The following is a 20,762-nucleotide window of genomic DNA, read 5'->3' as shown; positions in this document are numbered from 1 at the left end:
AACAAATGTCAGCATTTATAAAATTGTACCCGAAACTTCCTATTACATCACAGCTTTCCTGATTTTTTTATATATGGACTTTACTAGCATAGCAACGTGGTTATTGGCGGTTTACACATGCAGCCCAATTCTGATATTCACATAATTGGTCCTTTGACCAATTAGATATTTTGACCAATGGGAAATAACCATTGAACGGAAGACACAATCCGAGACAGTTGTATGCATTCAATGGATTTATTGGTAAATTGTTCAGTCCCCATTAACAAATTGGGGAAATTACCACAAGACAAATTTCACTTACTCATGAAGCCCCTTACCAGAGGTCAGCCATACATACTGTCACACACACACACACACTCTCTCTCTCTCTGTCTCTGTCAGACCTAAACCATGTAGCTAGTCAATCTTACCTGGACTTTGACATCCTTTAGGAACCAATAGTGAGTTGAAGGGGAAAGTTAATATTCTACACAAACTAAGGAGCAGGAGGTCCGAAACCGGCTACTTCAGAGCACAATTCACTCAGATTGAAACAGTAACTGTTCAGTAAAATGATGCACGATTAATAAATCCCTTGTTGTTTGGATTCATTTCATATATTATCTCACAGGAGTAGGACACCACATGACAGAGACTCTAAATATTACATCATACAGGAAATGTCTCTCGTCTCCCGCCCCCCCCCACCTCCACTCCTGACCATGGATGAGACTCGTATCCTGCTCCAACCCTGCAACGCCAACCTGACCACCTCCATGGGTAGATTGGGAATTGGCCTGGGTTCCCCTGTGCAGCAGTGGGGTCTCTTTGTCCACATGTTTTGGTTTTTGTATTTGATGCTAATCTAAATCGAGGAGAAACGTGAGTATAAAAACATCTGATGTGAGGTGTAGGGAGGTTGAAGATTAACCTGTCAGGTGGAGGTTCACCGTGCTTTACTGAGTATAGGTTAGCCCTGGCTGCAGCATCACTTTAGGTTAGCCCTGCTTGGAGAAAATCAGCTTTCTACGTTAGACTCATACGGCACAGGAAAACCTAGGCCAACTCCTAAACCCCACAGTTTTAATGAGCTTCAACAGAACACACTTACCCTAAAGAAACAGAGGGCACTCAACCGCTCGTGGGCCACAGTAAGACGACCAAGTAGTGACAGTTTTGTACATGACAGATCAAATCCTTAAAAATAAAAAACACAAAGTCATTGGGAGGTTGGGGGGGGGGGGGGGTCAAAGGGGTCAAGCGGCGAGGTGTTTGAGGTGGGTGGGACTCCCTCCAAGGCTTGGTTGGGAAAGGTCTGTAGAGCAGGGCGGTGTGTGGCAGGACAGCGCCGTGAGCTTCCCTTCCTTCAGCCTTCCACACAGCTAGCGTTTCAGAGAGGAGGAGGAGGAGGAGGAGCAGAGAGCTGGGTGGGATGAGAAGGGCAGGAGAAGGAAGAGAGGAGGGATGAGAGACTCATTCGGTGGCTTTGAGGGAGAAGGAGAGCTTTGGCCGGGACTTTCCCTTGCCCAGGATCATTTTCTGTTCCTCCTTCTGCTGCCGCTGGCGATCCTGATCCAGCTTCATCCTCTCCTCGTGAATCTTTCTCTGCTCCTCTACGATACGCAACTGCTCCTCAGCCTGGTGGACACACACACACACACACACACACGGGTCAGGATAGAGATCCTGCAATGCCAAAATGCCCACAAACTGTTCATGTTTTCTGAGCGCCACCAAGATGTTATTAGAATCAGATTGTTGTTGCTGCTGCTTTTCACCTTGTTTACCACAATAGTGATTTGTACATGTCCAAATAAAAATCCATCTTACAAAATGAGTCAAGTTTCAGAACCAGAATATAAACAGGCGAAAGGGGAAAAAACAACACTTATTGTTAATGGTTAGTGATAAGCATCAAGGCAAAGCCGGTGCCAGGATGTGGTACTGTGTTGTTCTAAAGTAGCGTTTCTCACAGAAGGGAATTTACGTCAACACCCTCAAATGGCATAACAACAAAATGCCACTACCGCATTTCGCATGAAAGCTACAAAGACCACGTATTTCAATATCAAGAACGACCATATTTCATCATAGAATTGCCCCGTTTGAACAGAACAGAGAGGAGGAAACAGGGGGTTTACCAGCTTGGCCTGAGCGTCAGCGATCTTGCGGTTATTCTCTTCCAGGATTTTCTCCAGCTCGTCCCGTTTGGATCGTTCTTCCTCCTAAAGACACAACGCCATGTTAGCACAGGATACAGCCGCACAACATCCCAACACATACATCCCCACACTCCCAACACATACACCCCCAAAACACACACACTCCCATGTATACATTATTGGCCTCTCAACACACACACGTGGGCAGTCACTCGTCTTCATCCTACACAAAGGAGTGTGTCACAACCAGCCTCTCCCATCACAACCAGCCTCTCCCATCACAACCAGCCTCTCCCATCACAACCAGCCTCTCCCATCACAACCAGCCTCTCCCATCACAACCAGCCTCTCCCATACGTTCTTCTCTCTGTCAAGCAGAATGCTTTCAGAACACAGGAGCACAAAATATATCAAAAGGCAAAAAGAAGCCCTGCCCATACAGGAATCACTCAATAAGACTTGTAGCCTTCACTGGTTCATTAAAGAGAATATATATAGAGGGGAAACCCACTCGTCACACTTACATAGCAGATATAAAAAATAAAAGATACAAAAAAGAAAATCTATTTGCTTCTTTCTTATCAAGCAAGAGAAAATGGATGAAAAAACTCATTTAAAAAAGGAGTGAATAGTTTAAGCTCACCAATGTACGTATACCTACGCATTTTCCTTGCCTGTGTACCTACATTCAGCATTAAAACGGTTGAATATTTACTGTCTCGTCCAGACTGTGTCCCCTGCAGAGAGAGAAGCGCTCCTGGGGGAGGCTGCCATACACCAAATGCGCCCGGCCCGCCTGTGGCCTTCCTCTTTAAAACTGATCTGTGTACTGCTAGCCTGCCGCCTGCAGCCCAGCTCGCACTCTTTAAAGCCGCTCTCTCTGGCTCAGTTCACATGGAGACAACATACCGCAGCAGTAGAGTACAGTGTGGAGGAGGCCTGAACACAGCACAGCACATGAGCTGGGAGCTGTCTGCAGGCCAGCTCAGGTCAAATGGTGTTAACACAGAAATCACAGGGTCCAGAACACAAGGTCCAGAAATCAAAATGAAATTAAGAAAAAATATATTAAAAAACACCCCTAAAGAGAAGCAAGTCATGAGGACGTCAAATCAAATCAAGAACATTTTCTGTGGTTGGTTGTTCTTTAAAAACGTGTTAGTTTCAACATAAAAAAAAGCAGTATTAAATAAGTAGCATTAACAGACAGGGTTAGACCAGAGATCGTTGACCTTGCAAACAGGAAACAGGAAATGGAGGTCCTTCATTGTTACGTATCCCAGAGCAGATGCCTTCTAAAATGGGAGCTATTCAAAACAAGGATTAAGAGAGGACGATAATATAAACTTTATTGGACACACTAAACTAAATTGTGTATGTAATCATGTACTTTTATTAGGCTATCTATTCAAAAAACAGAAAGCAGAGTGGAGTGACAGGTCTACTGCTGCATCTGGAAAGGGGGGTGGGGGGGGGGGGTCTGAATAAGAGCGATGGTGGGGGAGGGGGTAGCTCAGTGAGGTGCACTGGGGCCACTTCTCACCTGATTAGTACTGAGCCACCGGTCGATCACTGTGCGAGTCAAGGTGGCTGGGCATTGGCTGCTCCACTCATTCACAGAACATTATTACAGTACTATAGACAAACCTGACCCTCATTAAATTAAGCCTGGGGGAAGAGCTAGCTTCACCAATATATTGTCTATGCCCAGTCTCTCAATCTACTGAGAAGATTATAGACCACACTAACCAAATTAGCCACTAAGATTTTGTTGTTGTTGTTTTGATTTAACCAGGCAAGTCAGTTAAGAACAAATTCTGATTTACAATGAGATGCAGTGCCCTAGACCGCTGCGCCACTCGGGAGTCCAAACTATGGGTAACGGTTCACCAAACCCACGGTTCCGTACGTATTGTCGTTTTGGGGTGACGGTTCTTCCGTACGTAGTCGTTTTGGGGTGACGGTTCTTCCGTACGTATTGTCGTTTTGGGGTGACGGTTCCGTACGCATTGTCGTTTTGGGGTGACGGTTCGTCCGTACGTAGTCGTTTTGGGGTGACGGTTCCGTACGCATTGTCGTTTTGGGGTGACGGTTCCGTACGTATTGTCGTTTTGGGGTGACAGTTCTTCCGTACGCATTGTCGTTTTGGGGTGACGGTTCCGTACGTATTGTCGTTTTGGGGTGACGGTTCCGTACGCATTGTCGTTTTGGGGTGACGGTTCCGTACGCATTGTCGTTTTGGGGTGACGGTTCCGTACGTATTGTCGTTTTGGGGTGACGGTTCCGTACGTATTGTCGTTTTGGGGTGACGGTTCCGTACGTATTGTCGTTTTGGGGTGACGGTTCCGTACGTATTGTCGTTTTGGGGTGACGGTTCCGTACGTTGTCGTTTTGGGGTCAGTGTTCGGAACGTATTGTCGTTTTGGGGGGGCGGGGGGTCACTTAAGCGAAAGGGGGGATACCTAGTCAGATGTTCAACTGAATGCATTCAACTGAAATGTGTCTTCCACATGTAACCCAACCCCTCTGAATCAGAGGTGCGGGGGGGGGGGGGGGGGCCTGCCTTAAAAATCGACATCCACGTCATGGGCGCCCGGGGAACAAGTGGGTTAAACTGCCTTGCTCAGGGGCAGAACGACAGATTTTTACCTTGTCAGCTCGGGGATTCAATCCAGAAACTTGTCCAACGCTCCTACCCACCAGGCTACTTGCCGTCGGTACGTACTGTCATTTTGGGGTCGCGGTTCGGTTTCGGTACAGCGGGAAAATGGAATGCCAAGAGTTAGTTGTGCTTTTTTAAAAATGTTTAGGAAAATACAGTGTTGGTATTTCTGATGCCATATAGAGTGGTGGGAAAAATAGTTTCCCCCTTTTTGAGACTGAATGTTACCAGATCTTCAACCAAAACCTGATATTAGATAAAGGGAACCTGAGTTAAGTTAATTTTTTTTTTTTTATGAAATAAAATAAGTATATGTATTTGATTTATTTAACAAAGTTATGCAACACCCAATGTACTGGTGTGAAAAAGTAACTGCCCCTAGACACTCCATAAATGTCAGTGTAGGTACAAAGTGGAGTCACAATTCAACGGCTCAGACACGAGACGTATGTGGCAGGATCTACAGGAAATCACAGACAACAAAAAAGAAAACCAGTCACATCACGGACACAGGACAGTAGTAGAGAAGGTGAAAAGTTAAGTTCTTCGGCGTACACATCACGGGACAAACTGAAAATGGTCCACCCACACAGACAGCGTGGTGAAGAAGGCGCAGCAACGCCTCTTCAACCTCAGGAGGCTGAAGAAATTTTGCATGTCACCCAAAACCCTGACAAACTTTTAAGGATGCACAATCGAGAGCATCCTGTCAGGCTGCATCACCGCCTGGTACGGCAACCGCAAGGCTCTCCAGAGGGTGGTGCGGTCTGCACAACGCATTACTGGTGGCAAAACTACCTGCCCTCCAAGACACCTACAGCACCCGATGTCACAGGAAGGCCAGAAAGATCATCAAGGACATCAACCACCCGAGCCACTGCCTGTTCACCCCGCTATCATCCAGAAGGCGAGGTCAGCAACACAGCTGGGACCGAGAGACTGAAAAACATCTATCTCAAGGCCATCAGATTGCTAAACAGCAATCACTAACTTAGAGGCTGCTGCCAACATATATACTCATCACTGGCCACTTAATAAAATGGATCACTAGTCACTTTAAACAATGCCACTTTAATAAATCTTATGTTACTCATCTCATATGTATATACGGTACTCTATACCATCTACTGCATCTTGCCTATGCCGTTCGGCCATCGCTCATCCATATATTTATATGTACATATTCTTATTCCATCCCTTTAGATGTGTGTGTATTAGGCAGTTGTTGGGGAATTGTTAGATATTACTGCAGTGTCAGAACTAAAAGCACAAGCATTTCGCTACACTCGCATTAACATCTGCTAACCATGTGTATGTGACCAATACAATTTGATTTAGCTGGATGTGTCACCTTTAGCTTCAATGACTGCAACCAAATGCTTCCTGCAGTTGTTGATCAGTGTCTCACATCGCTGTGGAGGAATTCTGTCCCTCTCTTCCATACTGAACTGCTTTAACTCAGCGACATTTGTGTGTTTTTAAACATGAACTGCTCATTTCAAGTCCTGCTACAACATCTCAACTGGGATTAGGTCTGGACTTTGACTACACCATTCCAAAACATCTAATTTGTTGCTTTTTAACCATCTTCATGTAGACTTGATTGTGTGTTTTGGATCATTGTCTTGCTACATGACTCAGTTGTGCTTCAGCACACAGACGGATGGCCTGACATTCTCATGTAGAATTCTCTGATACAGAGGAGAATTCAAGGTTCCTTCCATTAAGGCAAGTCGTCCAGGTCCTGAGGCAGCAAACCATCACACTACCACCACCATGCATGACCGTTGGTATAAAGTTCTTACTGTGTGGAATGCAGTGTTTGGTTTTCACCAGACATAATGGGACCCATGTCATCCATAAAGTTATACTTAAACTTATCTGAACATTCTTCCAAGAGTCTTGATGATCATTCAGGTGTTTCCAGGTGCTTTTTGGCAAACTTGACTGAACTTTTGGGATGAGATGGGTGCCATTATGCCTGGCAAAAACTAAACACTGCATTCCACAGTATGAACCTCATACCAACGGTCAAGTGTGATGGAAAGGTGAAGGTTTGGGGGTGCTTTGCTGCCTCGGTATTTGGACAACTCGCGTTAATAGAAGGAACCATGAATTCTGCTCTGTATCAGAGAACTCTATAGGAGAATGTCAGTCCATCTGTCTGTGAGCTGAAGGGCAGCTGGGTCATGAAGCAAGACAATGATCCAAAGCACACAATCAAATTCTACATGCAGATGGCTAAAAAGTAACACATTTGAAGTTTTATAATGGCCTAGTCAAAGTACAGACCTAATCCCGATTTAGATGTAGCAGGAATTGAAATGAGCAGTTCATGCTTAAAAATCCACAAACCTCGCTGAGTTAAAGCAGTGCTGCATGGAAGAGTGGGCCAAAATCACTCCACAACGAAGTGAGAGACTGATCAACTAAAGGAAGTGTTTGGTTGGAGACATTTCAGCTAAAGGTGGCACAACCAGTTATTGAGTGTCTGGGGGCAATTCCTTTTTCACACAGGGGCATTGGGTGCTGCTTAACTTTGTTACTGAAATAAAATAATACAAATGTTATTTGTCACATGCGCCGAATACAACAGGTGAAGACCTTACAGTGAAATGCTTACTTACGAGCCCCTAACCAACAACGCAGTTTAAAAAAAATACAGACAAGAAAAAAAAAGAAGAAAAAAAATAAAGTAACAAGTAACTAAAGAGCAGCAGTAAAATAACAATAGCGAGACTATATACAGGGGGGTACCAGTACAGAGTCAATGTGGAGGCTATATACAGGGGGGTACCAGTACAGAGTCAATGTGGAGACTATATACAGGGGGGTACCAGTACAGAGTCAATGTGGAGACTATATACAGGGGGTACCAGTACAGAGTCAATGTGGAGGCTATATACAGGGGGGTACCAGTACAGAGTCAATGTGGAGACTATATACAGGGGGGTACCAGTACAGAGTCAATGTGGAGGCTATATACAGGGGGTACCGTTACAGAGTCAATGTGGAGACTATATACAGGGGGTACCAGTACAGAGTCAATGTGGAGGCTATATACAGGGGGTACCAGTACAGAGTCAATGTGGAGGCTATATACAGGGGGGTACCAGTACAGAGTCAATGTGGAGACTATATACAGGGGGGTACCGGTACAGAGTCAATGTGGAGACTATATACAGGGGGTACCGGTACAGAGTCAATGTGGAGGCTATATACAGGGGGTACCAGTACAGAGTCAATGTGGAGGCTATATACAGGGGGTACCAGTACAGAGTCAATGTGGAGGCTATATACAGGGGGGTACCAGTACAGAGTCAATGTGGAGACTATATACAGGGGGGTACCGGTACAGAGTCAATGTGGAGACTATATACAGGGGGTACCGGTACAGAGTCAATGTGGAGGCTATATACAGGGGGTACCAGTACAGAGTCAATGTGGAGGCTATATACAGGGGGTACCAGTACAGAGTCAATGTGGAGACTATATACAGGGGGTACCGGTACAGAGTCAATGTGGAGGCTATATACAGGGGGTACCTGTACAGAGTCAATGTGGAGGCTATATACAGGGTGTTACGGTACAGAGTCAATGTGGAGGTTATATACAGGGGGTACCGGTACAGAGTCAATGTGGAGGCTATATACAGGGGGGTACCAGTACAGAGTCAATGTGGAGACTATATACAGGGGGGTACCGGTACAGAGTCAATGTGGAGACTATATACAGGGTGTTACGGTACAGAGTCAATGTGGAGACTATATACAGGGGGGTACCAGTACAGAGTCAATGTGGAGGCTATATACAGGGGGTACCAGTACAGAGTCAATGTGGAGACTATATACAGGGTGTTACGGTACAGAGTCAATGTGGAGGCTATATACGGGTGGTACCAGTACAGAGTCAATGTGGAGACTATATACAGGGGGTACCAGTACAGAGTCAATGTGGAGGCTATATACGGGTGGTACCAGTACAGAGTCAATGTGGAGACTATATACAGGGGGTACCAGTACAGAGTCAATGTGGAGACTATATACAGGGGGGTACCAGTACAGAGTCAATGTGGAGGCTATATACGGGTGGTACCACTCCAGAGTCAATGTGGAGACTATATACAGGGGGTACCAGTACAGAGTCAATGTGGAGGCTATATACGGGTGGTACCACTCCAGAGTCAATGTGGAGGCTATATACAGGGGGGTACCGGTACAGAGTCAATGTGGAGACTATATACAGGGGGGTACCAGTACAGAGTCAATGTGGAGACTATATACAGGGGGGTACCAGTACAGAGTCAATGTGGAGACTATATACAGGGGGGTACCGGTACAGAGTCAATGTGGAGACTATATACAGGGGGGTACCAGTACAGAGTCAATGTGGAGACTATATACAGGGGGGTACCGGTACAGAGTCAATGTGGAGACTATATACAGGGGGGTACCAGTACAGAGTCAATGTGGAGACTATATACAGGGGGGTACCGGTACAGAGTCAATGTGGAGACTAGATACAGGGGGTACCGGTACAGAGTCAATGTGGAGGCTATATACAGGGGGGTACCAGTACAGAGTCAATGTGGAGACTATATACAGGGGGGTACCGGTACAGAGTCAATGTGGAGACTATATACAGGGGGGTACCAGTACAGAGTCAATGTGGAGGCTATATACAGGGGGGTACCAGTACAGAGTCAATGTGGAGACTATATACAGGGGGGTACCGGTACAGAGTCAATGTGGAGACTATATACAGGGGGGTACCGGTACAGAGTCAATGTGGAGACTATATACAGGGGGGTACCGGTACAGAGTCAATGTGGAGACTATATACAGGGTGTTACGGTACAGAGTCAATGTGGAGACTATATACAGGGGGGTACCAGTACAGAGTCAATGTGGAGGCTATATACAGGGGGTACCAGTACAGAGTCAATGTGGAGACTATATACAGGGTGTTACGGTACAGAGTCAATGTGGAGGCTATATACGGGTGGTACCAGTACAGAGTCAATGTGGAGACTATATACAGGGGGTACCAGTACAGAGTCAATGTGGAGGCTATATACGGGTGGTACCAGTACAGAGTCAATGTGGAGACTATATACAGGGGGTACCAGTACAGAGTCAATGTGGAGACTATATACAGGGGGGTACCAGTACAGAGTCAATGTGGAGGCTATATACGGGTGGTACCACTCCAGAGTCAATGTGGAGACTATATACAGGGGGTACCAGTACAGAGTCAATGTGGAGGCTATATACGGGTGGTACCACTCCAGAGTCAATGTGGAGGCTATATACAGGGGGGTACCGGTACAGAGTCAATGTGAAGACTATATACAGGGGGGTACCAGTACAGAGTCAATGTGGAGACTATATACAGGGGGGTACCAGTACAGAGTCAATGTGGAGACTATATACAGGGGGGTACCGGTACAGAGTCAATGTGGAGACTATATACAGGGGGGTACCAGTACAGAGTCAATGTGGAGACTATATACAGGGGGGTACCGGTACAGAGTCAATGTGGAGACTATATACAGGGGGGTACCAGTACAGAGTCAATGTGGAGACTATATACAGGGGGGTACCGGTACAGAGTCAATGTGGAGACTAGATACAGGGGGTACCGGTACAGAGTCAATGTGGAGGCTATATACAGGGGGGTACCAGTACAGAGTCAATGTGGAGACTATATACAGGGGGGTACCGGTACAGAGTCAATGTGGAGACTATATACAGGGGGGTACCAGTACAGAGTCAATGTGGAGGCTATATACAGGGGGGTACCAGTACAGAGTCAATGTGGAGACTATATACAGGGGGGTACCGGTACAGAGTCAATGTGGAGACTATATACAGGGGGGTACCGGTACAGAGTCAATGTGGAGACTATATACAGGGGGGTACCGGTACAGAGTCAATGTGGAGACTAGATACAGGGGGGTACCGGTACAGAGTCAATGTGGAGACTAGATACAGGGGGGTACCGGTACAGAGTCAATGTGGAGACTATATACAGGGGGGTACCGGTACAGAGTCAATGTGGAGACTATATACAGGGGGGTACCGGTACAGAGTCAATGTGGAGACTATATACAGGGGGGTACCAGTACAGAGTCAATGTGGAGGCTATATACAGGGGGTACCGGTACAGAGTCAATGTGGAGACTATATACAGGGGGTACCAGTACAGAGTCAATGTGGAGGCTATATACAGGGGGTACCAGTACAGAGTCAATGTGGAGGCTATATACAGGGGGGTACCAGTACAGAGTCAATGTGGAGACTATATACAGGGGGGTACCGGTACAGAGTCAATGTGGAGACTATATACAGGGGGGTACCGGTACAGAGTCAATGTGGAGACTATATACAGGGGGTACCGGTACAGAGTCAATGTGGAGGCTATATACAGGGGGTACCAGTACAGAGTCAATGTGGAGGCTATATACAGGGGGTACCAGTACAGAGTCAATGTGGAGACTATATACAGGGGGTACCGGTACAGAGTCAATGTGGAGGCTATATACAGGGGGTACCTGTACAGAGTCAATGTGGAGGCTATATACAGGGTGTTACGGTACAGAGTCAATGTGGAGGTTATATACAGGGGGTACCGGTACAGAGTCAATGTGGAGGCTATATACAGGGGGGTACCAGTACAGAGTCAATGTGGAGGCTATATACGGGTGGTACCACTCCAGAGTCAATGTGGAGGCTATATACAGGGGGGTACCGGTACAGAGTCAATGTGGAGACTATATACAGGGGGGTACCAGTACAGAGTCAATGTGGAGACTATATACAGGGGGGTACCAGTACAGAGTCAATGTGGAGACTATATACAGGGGGGTACCGGTACAGAGTCAATGTGGAGACTATATACAGGGGGTACCAGTACAGAGTCAATGTGGAGACTATATACAGGGGGGTACCAGTACAGAGTCAATGTGGAGGTTATATACAGGGGGTACCGGTACAGAGTCAATGTGGAGGCTATATACAGGGGGTACCAGTACAGAGTCAATGTGGAGGCTATATACGGGTGGTACCACTCCAGAGTCAATGTGGAGGCTATATACAGGGGGGTACCGGTACAGAGTCAATGTGGAGACTATATACAGGGGGGTACCAGTACAGAGTCAATGTGGAGACTATATACAGGGGGGTACCAGTACAGAGTCAATGTGGAGACTATATACAGGGGGGTACCAGTACAGAGTCAATGTGGAGGCTATATACGGGTGGTACCACTCCAGAGTCAATGTGGAGGCTATATACAGGGGGTACCAGTACAGAGTCAATGTGGAGGCTATATACGGGTGGTACCACTCCAGAGTCAATGTGGAGGCTATATACAGGGGGGTACCGGTACAGAGTCAATGTGGAGACTATATACAGGGGGGTACCGGTACAGAGTCAATGTGGAGACTAGATACAGGGGGGTACCGGTACAGAGTCAATGTGGAGACTAGATACAGGGGGGTACCGGTACAGAGTCAATGTGGAGACTAGATACAGGGGGGTACCGGTACAGAGTCAATGTGGAGACTATATACAGGGGGGTACCGGTACAGAGTCAATGTGGAGACTATATACAGGGGGGTACCGGTACAGAGTCAATGTGGAGACTATATACAGGGGGGGTACCGGTACAGAGTCAATGTGGAGACTATATACAGGGGGGTACCGGTACAGAGTCAATGTGGAGACTATATACAGGGGGGTACCGGTACAGAGTCAATGTGGAGACTATATACAGGGGGGTACCGGTACAGAGTCAATGTGGAGACTATATACAGGGGGGGTACCGGTACAGAGTCAATGTGGAGACTATATACAGGGGGGTACCGGTACAGAGTCAATGTGGAGACTATATACAGGGGGTACCGGTACAGAGTCAATGTGGAGACTATATACAGGGGGGGTACCGGTACAGAGTCAATGTGGAGACTATATACAGGGGGGGTACCGGTACAGAGTCAATGTGGAGGCTATATACAGGGGGTACCGGTACAGAGTCAATGTGGAGACTATATACAGGGGGGTACCGGTACAGAATAAAATGTGCGGGGGGCACTGGTTAGTTGAGGTAATATGTGCATGTAGGTAGAGTTAAAGTGACTATGCACAGATGATAACAGAGTAGCAGCGGTGTAGGGGGGGAGGGGCAATGCAAATAGTCTGGGTAGCCATTTGATTGGGGGTAGAGGCTGTTTGGAAGGCTCTTGGACCTAAACTTGGCGCTCCGGTACCGCTTGCCGTGCGGTAGCAGAGAGAACAGTCTATGACTAGGGTGGCTGGAGTCTTTGACAATTTTTAGGGCCTTCCTCTGACACCGCCTGGTATAGAGGTCCTGGATAGCAGGAAGCTTGGCCCCAGTGATGTACTGGGCCGTTCGCACTGCCCTCTGTAATGCCTTGGGGTTGGAGGACGAGCAGTTGCCAAATTTTGTCAGTCTCCTGGGGGGGAATAGGTTTTGTTGTGCCCTCTTCACAACTGTCTTGGTGTGCTTGGACCATGTTAGTTTGTTGGTGATGTGGACACCAAGGAACATGAAGCTCTCAACCTGCTCCACTGCAGCCTCGTCGATGAGAATTGGGACGTACTCTGTCGTTTTTTCCCTGTAATCCACAATAATCTCCTTTGTCCTGATCACATTGAGGGAGAGGTTGTTATCCTATCACCACACGGTCAGGTCTCTGAGCTCCTCCTTATAGGCTGTCTCGTTGTTGTCGGTGATCTGGCCTACCACTGTTGTGTTGACGGCAAACTTAATGATGGTGTTGGAGTCGTGCCTGGCCGTGCAGTCATGAGTGAACAGGGAGTACAGGAGGGGACTGAGCACGCACCCCTGAGGGGCCACCGTGTAGAGGATAAGGGTGGCGGATGTGTTGTTACCTACCCTTACCACCTTGGGGCGGCCCGTCAGGAAGTCCAGGATCCAGTTGCAGAGAGGTGTTTCGTCCAAGGGTCCTTAGCTTATTGATGAGCTTTGTGGGCACTATGGTGTTGAACGCTGAGCTGTAGTCAATGAATAGCATTCTCACATAGGTGTTCCTTTTGTCCAGGTGGGAAAGGGCAGTGTGGAGTGCAATAGAGATTGCATCATCTGTGGATATGTTGGGGCGGTATGCAAATTGGAGTGGGTCTAGTGTTTCTGGGATAATGGTGTTGATGTGAGCCATAACCAGCCTTTCAAAGTACTTTATGGGTACAGAAGTGAGTGCTACAGGTCAGTAGTCATTTAGGCAGGTTACCTTGGTGTTCTTAAGCACAGGCGCTATGGTGGTCTGCTTAAAACATGTGGGTATTACAGACTCGGACAGGGAGAGGTTGAAAATATCAGTGAAGACACTTGCCAGTTAGTCAGCGCATGCTCGCAGTACACGTCCTGGTAATCAGTCTGGCCCTGCGGATTTGTGAATGTTGACCTGTTTAAAGGTCTTACATCGGCAGCGGAGAGCGTGACCACACAGTCTTCCAGGAACAGCTTGTGCTAGAATATAAATGTTGTTTTATTTGTTCACTCAGGTTCCCTTTATCTAATATGAGGTTTGGGTTGAAGATCTGATAACATTCAGTATCAAAAATATGCAATAGTAGAAAAAAGAAAAAATTGGGAAAGGGGGAAAATACTTTATCACGGCGCAGTATATGATCATGAGTCACATGCCTGATGAAAGCACAAATCAGGCATATCAACACTTTAAAATGAAAACACGATTACTCATCAACAACACTAAAATAAAGTGCAATACGCGTGTGAAATCAACATGTAAACATGGCTCAGATATTGTATAGGACCCATGCTAGAATGTTCTCTTACCAAAGAGGAAAATATGCGTATTTGTGTGCCTCATAAAGACAGCTTGTCTGTAGCACAGTACTTCTCATCTTCCACTCTGGGGTAATGTGATGGGCTGTCACCGTTAAGATGCTCTCTGTAGCCCTGGAGGTCCAGACATCTGTAGGAAGTGCAACACGGGGTGCATTGGGCCCATTCATGGACAACTTGGGCTTTAGCTTTGCTTATATAGAGCTGGTACTACCTGTTTGCTGAAATAGATGTGAGAGGGCGAAGTTCGTAACGTGGCGTGAGAATTTTCACAAGGTGCTAAAACCCCCTATTCTTTCCAACCATCGGGAATGGGCGCATGTCCGCAGCTATAAACATACCTATCGCGTGTAATTTCTTTGACCCAGTCAGAATCAGCTGCGAAGGGCTGCTTGAATAAGGATTTTTCCCCCGGTGGTAGGCATACTGAGGTGATGTCGGTGTAAATGTGTCAGCGTGTTTAGTGTTGGCAGCTGCATAGGCTATTCTTAGGTGAGCAGTGGTGACGTTCTCTGTCCATCGCCGTTGTAATCTACTGGAAAGCCTAAAAATGTTCCCTAACTGGACATTTAAACAATTCTGGTTTATCGACCCCCACCACTCGCCATCGTACAGAACTAGTTCCCGGCTGCGCCTCACAAAAGCAACAGTTTGAAATTCGCCAACGAAGATTTGAATTTTGATTACAACGTGTTCACAGGCTCTAGTTGTTTCAACAGAAAAGCCTGAAATGTTTTTTTTTGTTGCTGAGATTTACTCTAGAGATATACAACGTAGCGTAGGCATAGCCTATAGACCTAGTGTTTGTATATTTTTTTTATATATATTCAATCGGGTTCAAAGTGAGGACCGAATCGAGGTCCCCGTACCAGAAGGTTCAGTATGAATACATGTACCATTACAGCCCTAAAATAAACTATTGGGCTAAGAAAGGGACTGATTTGTAACTAATAAGCCAAAGTTCCTCCATCCCTATTTGTTTCTGGATGGGTCGTGGATGGGTAAATCTGTGTTCTCTGCCTGCCTGGGGAAATAAAACATTTCACTGAATTTTGGACACAGAGACAGTTACTGATAATGAAATGTCAATTTGAAAAAAAGAGCTTTATTTTTATTTTAGATATTTACAGTAAGGAAAGTAAAAAAGTAAATGAGTCATTCTGAATAGGAATGTATGAATGGGGAAGGAGGGAGAATGATGAGAGCAAATAAAGGGATGAAGTCAGTAAATTGTCATAACTCGGCCATGGCAAAAGTCTCAAATGAATCCTGCATGTCTTGACTGTCCACTGCCAAATATTGGCCGTTTAACTTCCCCATTTAGAAACCCTTAGTCTACCTGTAAAGCAGAGCTCTAACCAAACCCATCAGTCTACCTGTAAAGCAGAGCTCTAACCAAACCCATCAGTCTACTACCCTTAAAGCAGAGCTCTAACACAACCCTCAGTCTACTACCCTTAAAGCAGAGCTCTAACCAAACCCCTCAGTCTACTACCCTTAAAGCAGAGCTCTAACCCAACCCTCAGTCTACTACCCTTAAAGCAGAGCTCTAACCCAACCCTCAGTCTACTACCCGTAAAGCACAGAGCTCTAACCCAACCCTCAGTCTACTACCCTTAAAGCAGAGCTCTAACCAAACCCCTCAGTCTACCACCCGTAAAGCAGAGCTCTAACCAAACCCCTCAGTCTACTACCCGTAAAGCACAGAGCTCTAACCAAACCCTCAGTCTACTACCCGTAAAGCACAGAGCTCTAACCCAACCCTCAGTCTACTACCCTTAAAGCAGAGCTCTAACCAAACCCCTCAGTCTACTACCCGTAAAGCACAGAGCTCTAACCCAACCCTCAGTCTACTACCCTTAAAGCAGAGCTCTAACCAAACCCCTCAGTCGACTACCCGTAAAGCACAGAGCTCTAACCCAACCCTCAGTCTACTACCCTTAAAGCACAGAGCTCTAACCAAACCCACCTATCCTGAGCCTCAGCAGCCGTGTCCTACCCTCTCACCCTCCCTGGAGCACTGAAACATGTCATGGCCAGTTTGGGCGGGGAAGAAGGGGGACCCCACTTGCCAGAGAAGGCAGTAGTGGGGCGGGGTAGAGGTGGGGGTGCCTGCATTCCCAACGACCGAGCGTTACCTCTCTGGCCTTCTGGGCCTGTAGCTCCGTCTGCCTCTGTTTCTCCAGCTCCTCCAACAGCTGGCGCTCCATGATACGCTTGGCCTCCTCCACACGCCGCAGAACCTCCCGCTCGATCTCATCTCTACGCTTCTCCAGCTCCTCCTCCACCCGCTTGGCCACCAGTTCCTCCACACGACGCGCCGTCTCCTCCTCGATCAGCTTCTCCTCTATCTCCACCTGCCGGCTGCACGGCAAGGGTGGCGAGAGAAAGAGGGGAGGGTTGCTGACATGGTAGCACAAGTGACATGATACAATCAATGCATATTCAGGTACAGTTGAATCAATGTAACTTTAAGAAAGTCAAGACATTGCTATAAGAACAAATCACATTTTATTGGTCACACTTATTTAGCAGGTGTTATTGCAGGTGTAGCGAAATGCTTGTGTTCCTAGCTACAAACTCTGGGAATGGTGCATTTGTAAGTTTAAAATCAGGGTTATAAAGCTGCTATATGTAAAAAAAAAAAAAGGTGTTTCAGTGATTTGGGAATTGCAGCATGTCATTATGACATATGTACTAAACATACAACGTGTGTGTGGAAACAGATTTGACCCATTAACAACAGGAGATGAGGGGGGGGACCTGATGTGACATGATGACCCCCCCTCCCATTTAGTGGGTGAAAGTGAGCTTGTCCAGAGAAGCAGAGAAATGGGGGGGGGGGGGGGTAAACGTAGGTTGTGGGTCAGTTCAAACGGCATGCCCGGGGGAGGAGTCAGGTCGCGCACACGAACACAAGGCAGGCGTCCTGTTTACTGTTCAAATGCTTTTAAATTGTTTCAGCTGCACTATCAACAGGACGTGACTATCAGGAGTCGTTGTCACATTGCTTCAGGCACGACTTAAAAACACAACACTGTCCCGCTCTCTGATTTCAGGTTACACACAACCACCAGGAAATCTAAAACCAGTATCCTTATCTGGTGTCCGTGTCTCTATTGGACATTGTGTGGCTGGTTAAGTGACCCTGTGGCAGTGCAGTAAAAGCCCACACAGCAGACCAGGTGTAGTTCACGGTGTTGTAGGTATCAGGCGTCTTATCAGCCTCTGGCCAAAAGGTGCCCAACAGCAAGTTTTCCCCCCCATGTCTTTATTTCTCTGTCAGACCAATATCATCTAACTACAAAACAATGGAGGGGGTTATTATGCAAGGTGCTCGCTGAAGCAGAAAAGTCATCAACATTTCTCTTCCCTTGAATTGCACTATAAAATGGTGACACCTCAGGGTTTTGCAATGTGCAAAAAGCATGGATAATGTAGTATGACACGTAAAGGAATGTGGTTCTGAAACAGATAAAAACAGAAGTAACTGTGCCTCTGGGTGTTCGTTGTTACATTTCCGACTGGACTGTGACTTATCGTAAGTCTTTTGCCTAGAATGCTAATTTGGACTGACATAAGTACATATTATAGTGACTGTGGTTAGATGAACATCATGTGGTTTGACTTCAGTAGTTGAGAACCAGAGGGGCATAGGTACCTGACATGTTTCATTTGACAGGTGAGATACTGTAGTTTTGAATTCCCTCCCTTTTAAAACAGTTTACCAGTGACAAGGCCTATATCATGAATTTATATTTCGTTGACTACATTTGGCCATAATGTCTCACATAACTCACAGCTTGGAGGAGAGATGTTGTAGACAATCTTTTTGAGGACACATAAACCACTGTAGGCCACAATCATGACACCAGGTCGTTGATTTGTGATGCATGACAAATGACCAGCCAGATTGCCACCTACGCACAACTGCACAATTGTAGAACTATACATGTGCATAAATGAAAGGAATTTAAATATATACATTCCATTAGGCTAAAGACAAATGAATTGCAGCCAAGTGACTTAGTTAGCTAGCCGGTTGTCTAATGGTGCAGGCTTGCATAGCTTACTTGGGCCTCCTCAAGACACGTATTTAGTAGGCAGCTAGCTAGCTTGCTAGCGCTTATGCCTGTGTGTATATCTGTTAGCATTCTAGCTAATTAACTCATGTAGCCAAAAAGTAAGCGCCAATATATTTGGTATTAGCAAGCTAGCTACCTACCTAGTAAACATGTCTTGCATTATGACTAAAATATTAAGCTACAACTTACATCTTCCTCTGTCTTTCCATTTCGACTTTCTTCTCCTCCTCCTCTTTTCTCTGTTTTTCGTCCAAGGCGCTTCTCTTGCTCAGTGTCCTGCCGAATATGTCAATTCTTTCCGGCGGTGTGACCGCTCTTTCCCTTTCCCTACGGGTCGATGCTGTAGCTGACCGGGAACGAGAACGCGATTCTCTGCGCCGGTTCCTCTTCGCTTCACGGGACTTGGATCGCTTCTTGGACCTCTCCTTGTCCCTTGAACGCGACCGGCTCCGTTTTTTACTGTGCTTGCTGCTTTTGGAGTGTTTGGAACGGGACGAACTGCGACTCCTAGAGCGACCCATGATCACCTCAAGTCGAAAAATCCCAGTTAGCTAGTTCTATAGTCGGAAATATTCCAACAAACAGCACGGTGTTCCACCTACACACGCGTACACCTCACTACCTGCAATATTTGCTCAAATTTAATTGTTAAAACACTCGTATGTCTCAAAAATATTCATTCAAACGTGGTTATTATTCTGCCCTGATAACTTGCGGCGCTAAAGCAAGATGGCGACTAGCTCCTTTTTCCCACAATGCAATGCATTCGGTCTTTTCCGACTATCTCCGGCTCATGCATGACTCTCCTGTGCTGAGTTGATGAACTCACCTGTGCGATACGTAGCATGATGGACATTAATAAATGGTTAATAAAAAAAATCAATACGTTCTCACAAAATAATCCATCAAAAGACACTCGTTTGATAACCTCAAGGAGGCAGTATACTCTGTTTAACTGTTGGCGATAGTAGCTGCACTCCAGTGGGTGGAGCACGCTATACCTGTCAGAATTCAAATCAAATCAAATTGTATTTGTCACATGCGCCGAATACAACAGGTGTAGACCTTTACAGTGAAATGCTTACTTACAAGCCCTTAAAACTTCTTAAGGACCCTTTTTTTCTCCTCAATTTTCGCCTAAAATGACATACCCAAATCTAACTGCCTGTAGCTCAGGACCTGAAGCAAGGATATGCATATTCTTGATACCATTTGAAAGGAAACACTTTGAAGTTTGTGGAAATGCGAAATTAATGTTGGAGAATAGAGCTGCACCATCGAGAGCATCCTGACGGGTTGCATCACTACCTGGTATGGCACCTGCTCGGCCCCCGACCGGGTAAATACAAGTGAATATGTTGATAAAAGTCACCTTGTCCAAGAGAGATTTACACGGTTATCAAAACGTCACACCAGTGTAAACCTGCACAAAACACAGCCCCTATTTAAAGTTTTTCTACAATCCCCTATGGGAAAAATGACCCCAAGCATACTTCCAAAGTTGTGGCAAAATGGCTTAAGGACAACAAAGGCAAGGTATTGGAGTGGCCATCACAAATCCCTGACCTCAATCCTATAGAACATTTGTGGGCAGAACTGAAAAAGCAAGGAGGCCTACAAACCTGACTCAGTTACACCACCTCTGTCAGGAGGAATGGGCCAAAATTCACCCAACTTATTGTGGGAAGCTTGTGGAAGGCTACCTGAAATGTTTGACCCAAGTTAAACAATCTAAAGGCAATGCTACCAAACACTAATTGAGTGTATGTAAACTTCTGACCCATTGGGAATGTGATGAAAGAAATAAAAGCTCAAATCAATCATTCTCTCTATTATTATTTTGATATTTTACATTCTTAAAAGAAAGTGGTGATCCTAACTGACCTAACACAGGGAATTTTTACTAGGATTAAATGTCAGGAATTGTGAAAAACAGAGTTTAAATGTATTTGGCTAAGTTGTATGTAAACTTCTGACTTCAACTGTACAATGTATTCGGAAAGTATTCAGACCTCTTGA

General features: G+C 46.1%; 1 protein-coding gene across 2 annotated transcripts; it reads right to left on the bottom strand.

Moving 5' to 3' along the window:
- Positions 1-218: 218 nt before the first annotated feature.
- On the bottom strand, positions 219-19,505 carry LOC106586866 (arginine and glutamate-rich protein 1-B). 2 transcript variants are annotated; one of them, XM_014174590.3, is made up of 4 exons: positions 18,933-19,505; positions 16,797-17,061; positions 2,124-2,207; positions 219-1,620 (listed from the first exon to the last, which is right to left on the bottom strand). In XM_014174590.3, the coding sequence occupies exons 1-4, from the start codon at positions 19,262-19,264 to the stop codon at positions 1,456-1,458; spliced, it is 846 nt and encodes a 281-aa protein (XP_014030065.1). In that variant the 5' UTR covers positions 19,265-19,505; the 3' UTR covers positions 219-1,455. The 2 variants fall into 2 exon arrangements, with proteins under 2 accessions (XP_014030065.1, XP_014030066.1); XM_014174591.3 differs by having other exon boundaries at positions 16,797-17,022.
- Positions 19,506-20,762: the final 1,257 nt, after the last annotated feature.

The sequence above is a fragment of the Salmo salar genome, chromosome 25 (genome assembly GCF_965601325.2).
Source record: "Salmo salar chromosome 25, fSalSal1, whole genome shotgun sequence".
NCBI lineage: Eukaryota > Metazoa > Chordata > Actinopteri > Salmoniformes > Salmonidae > Salmo > Salmo salar.
Note: the sequence above shows the minus strand (reverse complement) of the source record. Positions and strands in the feature narration are given on the sequence as shown.